This window comes from Aptenodytes forsteri, unplaced genomic scaffold, assembly GCF_000699145.1.
Source record: "Aptenodytes forsteri isolate BGI_AS27 unplaced genomic scaffold, ASM69914v1 Scaffold145, whole genome shotgun sequence".
NCBI lineage: Eukaryota > Metazoa > Chordata > Aves > Sphenisciformes > Spheniscidae > Aptenodytes > Aptenodytes forsteri.
Genome location: NW_008795122.1, coordinates 729,199 through 747,456, shown reverse-complemented (window position 1 = coordinate 747,456; position 18,258 = coordinate 729,199). Strand labels below are relative to the sequence as shown.

At 44.7% G+C, this 18,258-nt stretch overlaps 1 protein-coding gene across 1 annotated transcript; it reads right to left on the bottom strand.

Annotated features, from left to right (window-relative positions):
* Positions 1-10,719: 10,719 nt before the first annotated feature.
* NABP1 (nucleic acid binding protein 1) lies at positions 10,720-18,228 on the bottom strand. Its single transcript, XM_009277165.1, has 6 exons — positions 18,171-18,228; positions 17,923-18,061; positions 14,695-14,766; positions 13,079-13,151; positions 12,750-12,816; positions 10,720-11,191 (listed from the first exon to the last, which is right to left on the bottom strand). The coding sequence occupies exons 1-6, from the start codon at positions 18,226-18,228 to the stop codon at positions 11,004-11,006; spliced, it is 597 nt and encodes a 198-aa protein (XP_009275440.1). The 3' UTR covers positions 10,720-11,003.
* Between the last annotated feature and the right edge of the window lie 30 nt (positions 18,229-18,258).

Here is an 18,258-nt window from a genome sequence, read left to right as displayed (position 1 = left end):
GCTTCTCCCTCCATCACTTCCCTCAAAAATTGGTGTAGCAATAGGTATTTCCAAACTGAGCCAGCCTGGTGAGACAGACTCTGGGCTTTGGTATTCGGAAACACCACAGGCTTGGTTTAAGCAGATATTTTGTTATTTGTTCAGCTATTTTCCCCCACATCTTGGCATCTCATTGAAATGGGCTTTACTAGGCACTTACATAGTAGAGCTGTAAAGAAACCAGCTGGTTAATTTAAAAGAGTGCAGTCCTTCCAGCATTCCCCTCTGGGATTTACTTGAAGCACACAGAAAAAATTAATTTGTATCACTTTTTCTACCACATCATTAGTTTTATTTCCAAATCCATATGCTGGTGGAAAAAAAGTCTCAGTATCCCTTCTGCATTAAGCTACAAACTTTGCAGGGGCAAAAGAGCTACTATGTTATGAAAAGAAATGTAACAGCAGGACTACAGTCCCACTTGCAATCCAAAGCCATGAAGATGCTACTGTCCCTACCAAGAGTACATTTTGTCACTAAAATAGTTGCTGCTGCAGGCCAGAGTTAGCCCAGATCGACCACATATCAATAGAGAACATCTAACATATACCTATACAGGTCTTAGCTGCAGCCCCCTGGAAGGGACGGTGACAGACGGTGCTGAGGACCTTCTATGGAGCTGACAAGGGACGAGCTTAGGATGGGGCAAGGTGCCGAGCCTGCGAAGCTGATACAGGGCAGAAGGAGCAGAGAGACAGGCAGGGTCCTGAAAGCCCTTGAAGGTGGCAGGGTAACAAACAGCTGAACCGCCGGAGCCACAAGACTTTGGTCAAGCCACAAAGCAAGGCTGGAGGCAAAGGAAGGCAAAAATCATCTATAAGCCTATTTCAGCTGAAGACATGGGAGCAAGAAGAATTTGAAGGAAGAAAGGGGGGTATTGCCCTGTGGGAACGATGCATATGTAGACATACAGCTATTTTAGTGACCCCCTTTTAGGAGGATCAGGTATTGTTGTTTAGACAGCCTGAACAGCAAATCCTTCCAAGGCCATGAAGCGAACCAACAAACCCTTATCCTACCCTTGCCCCCAGAAACTACCCATTAAAAGGGTACTCCACAGTTCTCACGTGGTGTCCTGCACCCCATCTCCCAGTGCAAGGCATGATGGTGACATTCAAAAGAAATCCAGTTCCACACAGGGCCAGCCCACCAGATGTCAGAGATGCAGAGCTACCCCAGCAAGTCTGCAGAGTATTTACAAAGCAGTTTGCTAAATTATACAAAGGGAATAATTTGCAATGTAATGGTGTGTTTGCATTCTGAATATCTGATTTCCTGTTCAACAAATAACCTAAACACTCCCAACCAAATGAAATGTAGACAAGACTTACAATGTTTGAAGAAAAGCACTCATCCAGAAAATTAAGGTCAACACAGAACAGATGGTGCCTCTGAAAAATGTGGCTTCAACATTTATCTTTATGTAAAATAAAAATCTTTTAAAAACCTCCGGCTGTTTGGTGACAGTCCTACTTGAAATACTGAATCTTGCACTCCATGGATAATGAAGAAGCACTAAAAAATTACTTCAAAATACTAAATCTAAATAAAGTTCTCTCAACTACTGTGCAATAAGATTTTGTGGGCATGTAAATACATATCAATAAAAGGTAGATTCAATCGTTTCTGTAACTGCTATAAATATTGCGAGTGCTCTCCCCATTTCCATAAATATGACCCACGACTCCCAAGTGAAAAGCTTTTTCATTTGCAGCAGTCAGGAAAAAAATGATCCTTTCTTCTTTATCAAAGTCTTTTGAAAGGCTGAATTTGAAACCCCGCGCACAGGGAGTTGTGAACAACTTGTTACAATGATGCATGAAATGCCTTCTCCAGCCTCGGAGGATTCAATCAATGGGATTGCAAGAGGATCGCTGTTATCCTGGAGGGCAGGCAATGTCATACCTACCTGGGGAGTGCAACAGGGGCTCTAATTGGGCAGGCCTGCAAATTACTTTGGTAATGCAGAAATGAGCTGGAACAAGCAGAAATAATAAGAGACAGACCTGTCAAACACCCAATGAGTAATAACATGTTAGAGACAAATCAGAATTATATTAAAGAAGTTGAGCAGTGGCATAAGCAGGAGTGCAAGTAATCACACGGCAAGGTGAGCAACAGGCAGGGGAAGGCTCAGCAGGACAGCAGGTGAGCCACCTCCGCGGCTGCTAGCGAAGACTTTCTCAGAACAGGTAAAACAGCGGGCAGTGAGAGAAAACACAGAGCTGCACAGCAGGGATCTTTCAAGTTCACCTGAAACAAGAAAAAAAAACAACCCAAAGTCCACACATCCTGGGCCAGAGTGAAACAAACACTTTTGGAGGAAGAGGAAACACCCGCAGTACCTAAAAATACAGTCCCAGGGAGACATCCTCCCGTGCGTCACCGACAAAGCACCCTGCTGACAGCCAGGGCCCTCTGACAGGCTGTTACTTCTGATCACTGGCTACGCACATGACCCAAATCGCTGCACACATCACCCTTAAGTTAATTCCTCAGTGGCCACCTTCATGCCTGGACTGAAGAAATAGCATGTGATAACAACTGCAGCTCACCAGCTTCGGACATCAAAACAGCCACGGCCACAGAAGGAGCTATCTGCTCATAACACCCAAAAAAAGATCAAAATTAGCCCAGTGAAAATAGACTGCTGAAGCACATCCACAAAAACACAAGGTAATTACAGATCTACTATCAGGTTTTGTTTGATGGTCACCAGATATCCAATAGAGCAACCATTATCAATGCACCTCTTTTTTTCCAACGTGGCTTCCAGACATTTGCATCTACTAGAAAGACCCAGATTTTTGTAACTCACACCTTCAGCTACAACACTGATGAAGTTGCACAGAAGGCTTCTGCAAATCCACTTCGCTAAAATCTATGGGAAGCTTATTGCAGCAATTTTCCCGAGTTGACACATCCTTCTTACTGGCTTCATGATACTGACTTACTGATGTTTTGGGTCCCGCTTCCTCTAGAAATTACCTCTGATTCCCTGCACTACTGGGGAAAATATGCTCAGCAAGAACATTTAGACTCACTGTCCCTAGCAATGGGCCCTGCCAGCAGTAAAGCACAGCCGAAATGAAACTAGATTGCGCGTACCAGGAAAAAGCTTTCAAGAGTGGCTTTTGCACAGGGGTTTCTTGCTTCAAGGTCATCCCAAACCACATCACAGACAGCTCTGATAAGCAACAGCACAGCAACAGCTCACCAGTCTTACAAATAGTAGAGAGTAGATCAAGTTCTCTTTCTCTCCCTACCTAGGGTTTTTAAAAACTAAATTAGATCTTTTCTTTTTCTTTTAAGAGACGGTTGTGTTGATTTTGTCAGTTCTATTGCCTAGCCAAGCGCTGCTGCTGCACATAGAAATGTCTATCTGCATCAGGCCTTGACTCACTATTTCTAAAAATAAAATAAGTCATATTAATTTGTTCCTCCGGCACCTGGTGTTTAAAGTTATTTCTTGGCAACTTCCGTTCTTGGCATTTAAACATTTTTCATATTCAGCTGAAGTCTGACAGCACTGTTGGTTATCCTTCTCTGCCTCGCTAATAATTTGGTTGGTGGCATGCAGGTGGGTTTCTCATAATTAAAAAACCCATTTGCAAAGTTTACATTAGGTGATCTGAAAAAAAATAGAGCACTCCATTCAAAGGTTAAATATAAGTAGGCTGCAGAGCTCCATGAAAATATTGCATAATTTAGAGATAAAAATAGTTTTGCTTTATTCAAGCTAGACAGGATAGGTAGATTTTTACTGCAATCAGCCTAAACCTCATCTCTCCAAGTTACATGCTCAAGCTGATTACAGAAAATTAAATTTAGTATTAATCAACCTATGAAGGAGGAAATTACAAAAATTAAGCTAATGCATAAATCATAGAAAATAATGGTGGAAACGGCTACAGATCATTTAATGCATCTTCATGCTTTTTTCATATTCAGCTGAAGTCTGACAGCACTGTTGGTTATCCTTCTCTGCCTCGCTAATAATTTGGTTGGTGGCATGCAGGTGGGTTTCTCATAATTAAAAAACCCATTTGCAAAGTTTACATTAGGTGATCTGAAAAAAAATAGAGCACTCCATTCAAAGGTTAAATATAAGTAGGCTGCAGAGCTCCATGAAAATATTGCATAATTTAGAGATAAAAATAGTTTTGCTTTATTCAAGCTAGACAGGATAGGTAGATTTTTACTGCAATCAGCCTAAACCTCATCTCTCCAAGTTACATGCTCAAGCTGATTACAGAAAATTAAATTTAGTATTAATCAACCTATGAAGGAGGAAATTACAAAAATTAAGCTAATGCATAAATCATAGAAAATAATGGTGGAAACGGCTACAGGAGATCATTTAATGCATCTTCATGCTTGTCCCACACCAGAATCAACTCCCCCCTCCCCAAGCCATTCCTGACAGGTATTTGTCCAACCGTTTTAAAAATTTACACACAACACAGGTACCAGAAGCCACCAGCCAGAGCCCTCCAGGGCCCCACCAGTCCTTCTGCTACAGACCTTTCCCTGGCATCCTCCAGCTATCCTGATTTGGGGTATCCCCCGGTCCCTGCCCTGGTGGGAATGCATGGCAGGACCTGACCAGAGCAGAAGTACCAGCTCTAACAGATCAGTTGCTAATGGCTGCACTTCCCACCTAGCAGGAGGTGTTTTTTCCTTTTCTTCAGCAAAAAGTAAAAGCAAGCTTCACCAGCAGGTCCTGCACAAGCAGTTTTTACACTGCTGGACCGCTGTGCCCAGCAGGGCAGACAGCATTGCCGTGTCCGGAGCCACAGCTTTCCACCCGCGCGCTCAGAGGCACTGGTAACTGGTGCTGGGTTGGAAGGGACGACCTTGCCCTACCTGCTGTGGGGCCATACAGGTACCCACAGACCCCGCACCAGGAACCGGCACCATGAGAGCCCAAGCTGCGCAGCTGTAGCACAAAAGCACTCCTCGAAGCAGCACTGGCAGGCAGGTCCCGGGGAAGCGGCAGCCTCTCCTGGTCGCACCAGCGAGCTCTCCACAACTGGCAGGTTGCTTGCAATTTTGGACACAGAACTGCAGCACTTGGCACCTCTGGAAAAAGAGCAAACTCAAATACCTAACTATAAAGAATCTGAGCTTAGGAATACATATTCTTAAACGTCTCTTGATTTAGAAAGAAAAATCTACACATTGGCTGTGGCTTTCAGCTTTTCCATAGCATTCAGCGTCTTCATAAATTATGAATTTATCATCTGATAGATCTGCCCTACCACCTTATCCTGGTTTTACAGATGAGAACCTATTGCCTGCACAGGACCTGATCCAAATCATGCTTGAAGTTGGTGCGATCTCCTGGCCATCCCCACAGGGCATACGGCAGACCTGGGCAAGCGTGGTTCCAAATTTCCCCAACAGTTGTCCAGGACTTTGCAAGACCATTTCACCATCTGGCCATGAACCTGAAGAAAGCTTGGTAGAGGGCTCTACTGATACACAACAACATACAACTACATTCCTGTGGAGTCTCAGTTAATGACGTAATAAGCCAATTTTGTCTTTTATATGCCAATTTATCTAACACATAGCAGCTAGTCAGCCCTGCAGTGACTGCACTGCTTCAGGTTCTCCACTCTGCAGAGCAGATACCATCCCATTTAAACTTGTATAGTAAGGAAGCATTTAGCTCTGAAGGTACATTTACAGCAGAAGAATTCTCTTTTCTGAGCTAAATCCTGATATTTTACTCCTTCCCTAATCTTGCTCCCTAGGGAACATACAAATCCGGACTGTCTTTATCAGCTGGGAGGGTAGGAAGGCAGTTTTAGATGAAGCTCTTATAACTGCATTGTTTTCTTCCTGAGAAAAATCAGCCGCAATTTAGAGAAATTAAAAAGCTAAATGAAGTCCTTAAGTGTTCCCCTTAGTCACTTCCAAACTTTTTTCTAATCCCTTTGAACTCCATCCTCTGTAGTTTAGTCAACAGCTTGTTTAGGATTAATTTTTTCCATCCCAATTACAAGACGCTGTGTATGTTTATACATGTTATATACACACACACATACAAATGTCCATCACAGAATAGATTAAAAAGCATAATCCTTATAAAGAGCCATAGCAATTTCAAATTCTGTGGAATCAAGAATAAAGGAATTAGTAGCATGATTAAGGCTGAAGTCAGAAAGTGCATTTCTGAATGAATTCCTGAAGGGCTTTGCTGAAAACTTCAACCTCAGTTTTCAGGCAATTGCCCCTGGTTTGGTATGTGCCTTCCAATGGGAACACAACAGCTTTTTTTTTTGTTTTGTTTTAATGGGAGCCATGTCCCCATGAGTGGTTCCCGCCTTCAGCCAGCTCCAATCTCCCTAATTATGCAGAAGCAAACAAAAGCACCCCAGCAAAGAGGCTGTTAAATCAGCCTGGCACCCAGCCCTGTAAGGGCTGGGTGTTTCTGTGGTCCTAAGCAACCACGTCCCCACACATAAAATAGAGCAGGCACTGGGGACATTGAGCATTACCAGCAGTGGCTGAAGTACCACCAAGCCACTGAGGCAGGCAGAGCCCCTCTGAGCTCCCCAAACACAGCACCTGGAGCTCCTGCTCTGGTAGGGGCCACAAGCCCCTGCAAATGGCCAAGCGAACGCAGCAGCCCAGAGCAGAGGCCTTGCAGGGACCAGCACCTCCGGCACCCACACACGGCCCCGCAACAGCCTCAGACGGCATCGCCGTGTCCCTCGCTCCACCCGCAGCGGTGGAGCTGGGATTGCTGGAGAACCCACTAAGAACCCACCCTTGGAGGATGCTCCAGGCCACCCCAAGCAGGGCATCCAGCCCTGGCTGGCCAGGGGTTCCCTGGGACACCCGTGCTCCCCGGCAGCGAGGGCCCAGGCTCACCCCGCAGCATCGCACAGCAGGGGGAGCGTCTGGCTCAGGCACAGCATTCGTTAGCTCTTCTGCAATCGTTAACAGAGCCGGGACGGGGAGTCACAGCCCTGCAACCTTCTCGGTAACATGTGCTGGTGCTGGACTAAGGGGAAACTCCCAAAATCAACCAACTCTCGCTCAAGAGCTAGCCACTTGCAAGAGCTGCAGGGAGAAAGCAGTGCACCTCCCTGGACACCTCTCAAAAGCACTGCCAGAGACCGCGCTAGGCAGTGCAAAGAGTTGCTTGGCAACATAAACAGTATGTCCGAAAGGGCACATCTATGCATATTTGAGAGAAGCAGGGGAACAACCTGGCAGCTGAGAACCCACGGGCCACAAAGCAGCCCAGGAAACTCCCTCAGAAACACTCAAAACCCCATCGCTTTTACTGATTCCTAGTCCTAACAAAGCACTTGGGGAGCTGCTGATCAAAACTGCCTTATAGAACAGGAAAGGATCCTGTTTTGGGGGTATGGACATGGGCTGCAGAGGATGACCATAGCACAGCCAGGTCATTAGCAAAACACAAGCATTAACATCCGTGAAAAATTTAAGGCCCCAACAGGCTGCAGGGAACAGCATTTTTCTACTAAACACTCCCCTGGGTCCAGAGAAATGCATGCACTAACAGAACACGGCTGACATCCCTGTAATGCTGCTAAGGGTGTCATCTGTACAGACTGCACTGACATGGGAAAAACATTTCATACAGCCCGCAGCAGCTTTGCGCAAGCAGCACTAGCTGCAAATAGCTTTACTGGAACTTGTGTGATGCTGAAGAGCGGCATTATTGGAGTGCACAGGACTGCAACCTGCCAGCTTTAAGTTAAGGGTAAAGCTAATTAATTGAGTTGTGAAAGCAGTGATTATCTATCGCATGCCTTGGTCCAGCATTTATATTTGTTCTCACAGAATCATCCCATTTTCACTGTGGATGTGGAGTGCATGACTCTTACCACGCATCCAAGGTTAGGACAGTGTTTCACAGTACAGGAGTGCTTTTCCACTTTCAGGATCAATGGGAAAGATTCTTGCTGAGGGTGGACAGAAGGAACACATGGAGGACTGCAGCAGACATACAGCAAAACTCTCTCCACTGCCACGTTGCTGCAGTCTGCCATCAGTCCTTTTGTTAGGGCAGGTAAGAGGAGATGAGCTGTTGTGGGGTGATGAGAGCTGGGCATCTTGTGACTGTATTGGGATTACTCAATTGCACTTCAGCACTGTGCAGTTTGTGTCCAGACACATGAACACCTTCCAGGTTTTTTTCCTTTGGGAATCTGTATTATCTAGAATGAGATTACCCTAACTGCAGCCTTACCTTTAATATCTTGGGAAGACATCTGTAAAGAGACTCCCTAATGACCTAACCACTGGGCACCCATGAACTGCCTTATAGTGTCAGAGTAATTCATGACAACTGCTTGTTTACATGGAGAAATACATCTGTCTCTCTGTACACCGAGGTGATATGATCCAAACAGATGTGCGGCAGGTTCCCAGATTCCTCTGCAAGCTGAGAACTCACTATCTTGACACTGATACCTCTGAGGGAAACAACTTTCTTGTGTTAGGTTCACTGGAAGATCAGAAGACCTTGAAAAGTTACTATGATTATATTTACTTTAAGTCAAGTCCACGTGACTTTTCAGGGCAGAGATTTCCCCTGCAAAGAAGTAAAAGTTTGTTAATAAACTGAAATAGTTTCACATAAGAAACAGGGAGGCAGGAATGCTACTAACCTTGAAAACATGAAGACCAGCCTCTTGCTTTTTTCCTCCCAACTGCAAATCAATCATCCACTTGACAGCAAGCTTTTAATCTTATGCCACTTAGCAGCAGTAATCATCTCACTTTTTATTTGGAATTTGTGAACAAGTATTCTGTTTATTAGCTTAATAAAAGCTCACATGCATAGAGCTACAAACATCAGGCACCTCAGCACACACTAACACAGGGTTCCCCACTATTTCAACCTTCTTTATGCTGCAGAGAAGCCAAGACCACCAGGATTTGAGATCCATAGTGGAGATACCCCAATGAGTATCAAGTCCCCACCATGTTCACTTGCTACCTTTACAGCTACTACTGGAAAGCACAGCTCTCGCACCATACTTACATCTCATTTACCTCTGGAACATGTCATATATACTTCACAGGTTTAGAAGTCCTCTTGGCTTCCTTCTCACAAGCATATCAAATGTCTTAATGCAACACTGCATAAGAGGTTGTCCATGCATCTAGACTATACATGACTTTTTAAAACAAGTAGGCAATTTAAAGTCCCTGAGTTACACATCACCTCCTTACACCACTTCCCCAGAAGTCATCACATGCTTTCTGGTTTACCGATTAGCACTGTTCTTCCCCAATAGCATCCTTGGGTGATCTCATGAGGCATGCCACCCTCTTGTGTCCAAGACAAGTTTCACTAGTTCCACCTGGAAGCAGGTATCAGGATAGCACTTTACCAGACCAGAGGCAAACAGCCCTCAGGCGTCTGTCTCTCTAAACCTCCCTTCAGAAGTTTGTTGCTGCTGCTGATTACATTTAAAAGAAAGTTCAGTATTTCAGACCAAGCAAGGAACCTTTGCCAATTAGAAGCAATTTTCAACGAATCATCATGATAGAGTACCAAAAGCAGAAGTATCAAATGTAAGCAACTTGTAAACATTAGTGACATAGTAGCAGATTCAATTCACACGAATGACCACAGAGACAACTCACAATTCAGAAATAGCCTTTTGTCATGAAGTCTTTATGGCTTGACAGAAAGAAAGTTAGATTTGTTTTTGAAATGGTTAGTGCAATTTTTTATTTGAGAGGTCAGCTATAAGAAGAGTTAAACAGATGAATCCAGTATGACACCTCAGCTTCCAAGCTGTTTTTGAACCTGATCTGAAATATGGCACTGGACTCTTATCTAGAGTCAAGGCATTTGTGATCTCAGAAACAAAACCACAGCTATTTTCCCCAGGAGATGGTGGTGGTGGGGTTAAGTTCTTTAAGGGATAATTCGTATCTCATAAAACAGAGGAAGGAAAGCTTAGCAGCTTAACAGCATCAGAAGTGCAGCTGCGTGCTTGGCCAGTAGCTCTGCAATCCACACATACAGCTTCATCTAATACATAATTCATTTGGAAAAGTGAATGAAGGAAGGAGAAGTAGGCAGCCTCAAAGAGACAGGTAATGCAGCATTTGAAAACAGTTCTTTCCCGGAAATTCAGACTCCTGCAAAGTAACCTTGGGCTTTTACACCAGCAGTGGCTACAAACAGCGCATTCTCCAATGCTGTCTGAATTTAGATCCTCCTCTCCTGCTATTTCATGCAAAGCAAGAATGAATATCCAAGCTTCTATCCAAAGCAATAAAATCAGTGTCACTTTCCTTGACAGTGATAATGGTGTTTATGGAGAATTTTTCTTTTAAGTAGCATACACCTTTTCGGAATCAGAAGTCAAGCTTCAAGACACTCACCATGTTTTCAGCTTTCATCTGAGTTATCCATTCTTTAATTTAGGAGACACCACTAGGTGCTGGCACCACCATTTCCTTATACTTATTGCTTTTACAAGCTGTATTCTTTCCAAGGACACCTAGTTCACTGGAGCATCTTTGCTCTTCCCCCTCATTTCTCTTCCAATACGAAGAACTCCCATTAACCCTAATGGAAGTCAACGTATGTGCACACAGGACATAATAGACCTTTTAAGGCTATATGGCTGACCAACAGAAACAGAAAGATACATACATGTAACTGAAATTTTCTTCCATTTAGCAAAGGGTACCGAGTTTTAATTGAGACTCTTCAACCGTTACCCTTACTTTCTTATACCCACCTTCTCCCCCTACCCCCTTAATTTATGGGGAAGACTCACTGTGCTTCCCTAAGCAAAACAAGAAATAGATCACATCAAGTTCGCTTCATAGACCAAAAGGTAAAAAAAACAATAAAGGACAAACTGGTTCACAGTTAACTATAAATAAAAGTGCAATAAGTGTTCAAGTAGAGTGTAGAGTTTAAGCAAGCTGTACAACCACATTTGGCATAGTCATCTTTTAAAGGCTCTGCGTGGGTCCCTCCCATTACTGACAGCAGGGAGAAGAGGCTGAACACTATTAGCTGGTGCTGGATTTACAGGTCCTCGTCCATTGCCTCTCCCACTACCTGCATAAGTGTGGCCATGATTATACATAAACGGAAATCCACTTGATTCAGGTCCAGTTTGTAAACCATTTCCTAAAAAGACAGAAAAAAGGTTATCACGAGTTCCATGGACTGAAATCACTGCTCCCTTACATAACTTTAGCAACAGGGAACGCATGGAGTTTACGGCAACCAGCAAACCCTGAGCACCAGAAGGAAAAGCCCCTCGGGCACTGCAAGACCCTAAACCACAGCTTACCTTTTTTTCCCCTTCCCAAACTACCTCCCCTCCATCCCTACCACCCGCTCTCAGCTAAAGCAAGAAGAGTCACAGAGTTGCATGCTGATTCTTTGCCCAAGAGACTGGAGTCTCATGAAACTAGACTGGTGCTTTCAGAAACATGCACTGGCTTGTAGGTCACACACCAAGATGTTCCAGAGAGACAACAGGGCAGCAGAAGTCAAGGAGAAACCAGCAAAAGAAAAGCAGGCTACACAAAGTTCCTTGCGTCATTCCTCACTACCAGGCACACAGAAATAGAAAGCTGCCTTGTGAAGTCCAGCCACAGAAGCAACTCAGCTAGCACCGAGTTCTCATGAACCTCAGCCTCACAAGCATCACTGCTCATGTTTTGCTAGTAGGAAGAGGGACAGAGCTGAAAAGGCAGAATGATGACAGAAGCACAGGGAGAGAAGGAAGAGACAAAAGGAAATCATTGCATTTAAAGACCACATAAGAAGCAGGAAGAGAAAAAAAGAGGCTTCAGAAGACATGCACAAGTGCAGTGAAAACAGCCAAAGCAGGGACACCAAGGAAGTACCTACACACTAATTGTGCTGAAAGCCTACTCGCCTCACCCTGGCACTGAGGAAAGACTGGCCTGAAAGCACTGCCCTTCTTTGCTCAGAATCATTTATTTTCAAAGGAACAGAAAGGGCTCGTAAGAGAAGTAAAATAAGAGAAATGAAAATCATGTTACTAAAGAGGAAGCAGACAGTCACTGAATTGAAGTGACAAAGCTTTTTAACAGCAAGTTATGAATCAGTTTGCTGTCATCCACCAGCAGAGCTTAGCTGTACAACACCAGGTACCGAGTCTGGGCATCATGTAGGCAGGCCACAACTGAGGTTCCCTCTCAGCTTACACCCACTCAAGTCTTGAAGCATTTTCTTATTTAAGATTCAATGTTTAAATACATCACAAAATGATCCAGCCAGGTGAAATATTGGAATTCAGATTACTACCACTTCTGTTTTGGGGAGCTAACCTGGCAGGAAAGCCAAGGTGACTGGCAAGATTAAAGCAAGTCATTTTTAAAGCCAACATCTCGAGTGGTTTCAAAACAGAATTTCAAGTGCTGCAAAAGCTCTTTGAAAGCATCAAAACAATTTAGGACTAGTCAAGTCCTTTTACATGATACAGGAACCTTGAATATTCTGATCTCTTCCTCTGCTAGGGAAGAAATCCCGAAACCATTATTCAGGAAATGTTCATGCTTACGTGCTTGCAGGTTCAGGCCCCAGTCTAAAAGACTTTTTAAAGCATAGTACACTTTTGCCCCAGAGTGGAGAACCCTCAGCAAGATAAATTTCTTTTTATTCCCATTAAGTGTTTCTCATCCCTTCACTTTCACAAAATGAAAAAACTTACCCAGTGGCCCGAAAGTACAAGAACCCATATTACTTGATGCAGAACTATTATTCTGTTCACCCTGTGCCTTCAGAGAAATGTAAAAAAAAAAAAAGAGACATGGATCAGAGAGAAATTTCACATTTTTACAGAAAAGGGCTGATTTTTTCCTGTGTTCTTATAGTGGCTCCACATGGAATTTATCTGCTACTCTAATTATTGGCTCATTTTTGTCTATATATCACTTCAAGTCTATTTTTCCAGAAGAGTCACATCTGATCACAGCCTAGTGTGAAATATTCAGAACAAAGAGCACTTTATGCCAAAAGCCTCAGACAAGTTTAACATACCAGTTTGTTCTGCCCGACGTGTTCCGAGTTGGGCTCACTGAAGTTTGGCACTTCTGAGTATACCATGCAGAACCTGGGGAGAAATTAGGATTATGAGGAAATTCTAAAGCCATTTTTTAACAGAGTTCTCAACTCCACAACTCAAAGAGCGTATGTTCTTGACATATCCCACCACCTAGAAGTAACTAACCCAAACCCCACTGTTCAGAGAGTATCCATAGGTATTAAAAGGCTCTTTGATCCCTTTATAGGCTTGCGGCGAAGCTGTCATATCTTCCTGGTGAGGGTGTTTCAGTCAAGCAGAGGCAAGTACACGTTTACTCTAGGAGGTAAAATGGCCTTAAGAAAACAAAAGGTGATGAAAGGGCTCCCTTCACCTCTCTTCCAGCTGCACAATCTTGTCCAGCACCCACTCACAAGGTCACCTGAGACACAGAGTCACCCAGCCTGCTCCCAGACTGTGACTGCATTAGATCTCTAGGGAAAACTTAAACACTCCCACACACTCCCATGCTATGGAGTGCCCCATTAACATAGTAGCACAGCAGAGTCCAAAACAGGGAGTGAAATTTAAAGCATCCTTTTCCACTCAAGGGAACTATGGAGGAATAGGCCCCCCAACTCACCACAGGGAAGTTATGGCAAAGGGAAAGAAAGAGTTGGATGATTACGCAGCTTGGACTGGTTAAGCAGAAGTGGAGCTCCCACCTCCTGCTGGGAGGCACAACCCAGATGAGGACTCGCCTCACTCCAGCCAGTAAGCCCACAGGATGACACTTCTGAGGCAATGGCTTTGCACCAAAGAAAACCTGCAGGTCATCCCTCACAAAATCCAGCTGAGCACTGGGCATTTTTGGACCATCCGAGAAAAGAGGTGGCCAACCCGCAGCCCCACTTCCCTGATGACTACAAGACCTCACACGGCACTTTGTGCAACAGCAGAAGCACTCTTCCGGTTAGAAAATGTTGCTATTTTTCCTGTTGCTTGTCAAGTATGTTACTCATGTTTGTTCTTAGTCAGGAGGAGTTGCCGCCTCAGTTTGTGGGCAGTTTAAAGAAGGTTTAAAGAGGCTTGCTTCTGTTTAGATATGATTCACTGGAGTTACCTCTGTCTTCCTTCCTGGCACTGCTTGTCTCTAAAGCATGACACACATACACAAGGCTTCCACCAAAATAAAGTGGTTATTCAAGCTGAGGCCTAAGGAAGCAATGCAGATGAAGTCCCTTGTCATTTATACAATTCCCCCCCCTTCTAGGTAAAACCCAGACCTGTGCCATGATGGAGGACGATTTTCCTCAATATACCTAGAATCCAGAGAGGGTCAGAGCTCATTACCACAACAGCATGTAAAAACCTCACACCACAGTTGCCTGTACTGTACCTATCCATGACCAATCAACAGGCTTTTGCTGCCCTAGCTTCCATTTACTAAGAGCCACCATGTCTTGTCTTTACCATGACGCTCTGCTGAGAACAGGACATAACACCGCAAGTATAACACGCAATACTTACTCCCCAATTTTATGCAGCTCGCCTCCTCGTCCTGTGTAAAGTGTCAGGCATCCTTTCCACAGAGATGCGTACCTGGCCAGAAAGGAGAACACGCAATACTTACTCCCCAATTTTATGCAGCTCGCCTCCTCGTCCTGTGTAAAGTGTCAGGCATCCTTTCCACAGAGATGCGTACCTGGCCAAAGAAAGGAGAAGCAAAGCAGTGTCTCTTTAGTGAATGAGAATTACCACTGTTAAAGAAAGTAGATGCTGCTATCTTCCAAGATTTAAGTATTACATATCAACATGAATGGACTAAAAGAATTCCCAGGGACCCCAACTTTACCACACCAAAATTTTATAGATCTCCAAGTTTTACTTCTAGCAAAAGGTACTGGAAGCTCAGCTGGCTCCTTTGGCAATTCCAGGAAAGCAGCCAATTACTTTGAGACTGGATGCTCTTTCCTTGGCTGGAGCAGCCCTTACAACTGTTCCTGCAGATGAAAGGCATCTCGCCAAAAGCAGTATATGTGTTACCATTCACTGACAACTCTCAGTTCTGCTTTCAGCAGGAGCCAAGAATTACCTTTGTTCACTGGAGAATATAAATACTGCTACTGAATACGCAGAATAGGAAGTGCTTACTTTTTTAGTATAGGTCCTTACCAGATTTTTTTTAAAGGCACAAGTTTGACCATCATGTTCCAAGTGACATATAGAAATGCAACGAAACCACTTTTTGATTGAGGAAACATTCACTTACAAGACAGCATGAGTGCACTCTAGTCTTTATAGTGGCACTTGACTTCAGGCACTGGAATTTGAGTTATGCAAAGCTTTCTGTATAATTGTTCCTTTCAGTGAGGGGCATCATGTATGTGAAGAAAATAATGAAAATGCAGACCAGAAACCTAGGTGCAGCCCAAGGGAGTTAACAGGAATATGGGTGTCTTCTAGCAAAGGAATAGGGAGCCCCAGCAATTGCACACTCAGGAGTGACAAATAATCTGGACAAGTCACGACTTCCTTATGCTCCGGTCTATCTCTGGAACATAGATAACAAACCTTCCTCTTGCCCTTTGCCTTACCTGCTGAGACTGGGAGCCATCTGGCTACACACAGAGCCTCGAAGAGAGGCAGCAGGGAGGACCCAGATCAGCAGAAGAGGACCATAATGCCAATGCGACAATAACCTTCTCTGTACTTCAGCACGAGCAGTAAAGCATAGTATCTACAGTTATGGTGCCTGTCTTGGGAGTTTTCCATCCAGAAGCAGGATTAATGCTCTTCACTTCATAATGCTATCTTTCACTTTAAAGATTCCCTCTGTGCTTAACCTTTAATAACCAGCTGGTTGGACAGTCTTGTGGCAGAGCACAAAGGAAAAGAGCTACCAAATAATAAATGTAAGTCAAACATACATTTACTAGGACAAGACCCAGCAAATCATGGGACTGATAACCCCCAGCACAAAGTTATTCCACGTATGCAAGCATTTGTTTTTGTCTCAGAAAGAGCTGGCCATAAAGCACTAAACTCCAGAGCTAACTTTGAATTTAGAAATAAACTGCAGCAGCTTCCTGTAAATGAGTTCATCAGCCAATGACAAAAATCAGCAACAGTGTCTGCGTTTGCAGAGGAATGCATCTACAGCTTGAAATTCAGCAGAAAAAAAAGGACACATTTACATGTGGGGCCTAAGCTTTTGTGCTTCTAAGTGAGCATCCTGCACTGAAAAGTCAGATTAGCCTATAGAGCTGAAATTTACCTGCCTTGCAATGGCAACATCACACACTCAAATTAATCCTATTTGAGTTAAGTATAAAGCTGTGTTTGGAGAACCTTGTATGCCAGCATGAGGGCATTTTTCTTAATATGAGAGGCAAACCAGAACGTATTTAGCTTTTGCCATTTCACTCACTACACAGTCCTAAGTGAACATGCAATTCACGTAAATGAAGGCATGACTTAGCCATCCACTAGGAATAGTGATATCAATTCATAAATTTAATCCATACAAGCCAAACTCACTTTTTGACATGAAGGGATGCAATGACCCTCCCACTTGTTGCACTGAAACACCAGAGCAGCTACAGTAAGCCAGTCACAAAGCAGAGTGCAGTAACAGTGCTGAACAGTATCACTATTAATTTGTTTCAGTGTCATCTACACACAGGGCTTTGTGCTGGCCCAGAGCTCTGGTTTAGTTCCACCCATCTCAGCGCCCCAGCACTCCACGTGCTCTCCACGCAAGCAGGCTTCCCCAGAACCACCTCTGCTGAGGACTCAGCCTATTTCGTGTAAAAGGACATTTGCATAGGAGGAAGCAGCTGTAGTTTTGGTGGCAAGGGTCATCCGATTTCACTCCAAAACCAAGAGCTTCGCTCAGATGAACAACTTAAGAGCAGCTCAGTTAGCAGCTCCACTAAGTAACCTTTTACATACTTTTTCATAAAAACAAATTAGAAGGACCTTACACACACTGTAGTTCCACCATCTCCTGGAGTGCTGTAGGCCAAAGGATCAGTGTAATAGATTTCTAAGTGTAACCTCACTGGCATAAAGAACTCAAATGAAAGTGACTATCACTTTGCTACTGACAATTTAAGTGACATGGAAAAGGATTTTCAAATTGAAACTAGCATTCCTTTCTCACAAACATAAGGTGGTTTTTTTTTTTTTAAATTAAACCAGCTCTGAGATAAATGAACTGCATCTAACCAAACTAACATGCTCTACAGTGTAGCCCTAGTATGAATTTTTATAGTGAATTTGAAAAGCTTCTCCTTCCCTGCCTGTCATTTCCATTAAACCCACTGCAATGAAAAGCAACTTTTCTGCATGAGAGACATTAATCATTCCCTCCTTTCCTTAAGGAGCTGACTGCTAGAGTAAAGAATTGGCTGTAAAAATAAGAACATCCTTTTGACTTCCCCGCTTGATTTACAGACCAGGACCGGCTGGTGCATTTCCCCCCTCCCCCCCAAAAAGAAGTATTTTCCTAAGGAGCTTTTTTTAAAGCCAAACCAAGTCTCTTAAACACCACCTCCTCATTAAAAATACAAGCCCTTCCTAGCCATCGACTAGATTGTATGCTCATGCTAGGCATGTTCTGGGTGGATGAGAAGGTTTTAATTTGGCAAGTGGTCTCAGGGCGCTGCCCCGGTAACAAGGAGCCAGTCCAAAGCGGGGCGAGCTGTGTCATCCGTGCCCCTCAAGAGGCGGCCGAGCCTGCTCACAACCCCGCACCTTCGCCTCGGTGACAAAGGGCTCCCTCCGACCCGGCGCTGCCCCGGAGCGCAGGCAGCGCTCGGCCGGGCCGGGGAGCGGGGCGGCGGAGGCCCATACGCACCCTTTGGTCAGACGGATGATGTCCCCCGGCTGGATGAGGCCGCCGATCTCGTCCCACACGGAGATGGTGATGCTGCCCGTCTTGTCCGCCACTTTGCAGGACCTCACCTCGTGCCCATCCTTCGTCTTGGTGACTCGCCCTGCGGGGAGAAGCGCGGCTCAGGGGGGCCGGGGGGGAGGGATGGCGGGGCTGTGCCCCCCCCCCCCCGCGGGGCACGCGGGGGGGGGCCGGGGGGGGGGGGGGCTCACCTCTGCCAGGGGTTGCACGGCTCCGGTCGCTGGCCAGCCCCAGGCCACCCCGCTCCATGCCGGGGCTGGCGGGCGGGCGGGGGGGGTC

What these genes read in the sequence shown, in the direction of transcription:
- NABP1 (XM_009277165.1), bottom strand. Translation starts at nt 18,228, where the DNA reads ATGGAGCGGGGTGGCCTGGGGCTGGCCAGCGACCGGAGCCGTGCAACC. An exon ending in CCGTGCAACCCCTGGCAGAG is followed by an intron (nt 18,062 to 18,170) that starts GTGAGCCCCCCC and finishes TTCTCCCCGCAG; the next exon opens with GGCGAGTCACCAAGACGAAG. An exon ending in TTGTACTTTCGGGCCACTGG is followed by an intron (nt 11,192 to 12,749) that starts GTAAGTTTTTTC and finishes CTGTCTTTTTAG; the next exon opens with GAAATGGTTTACAAACTGGA.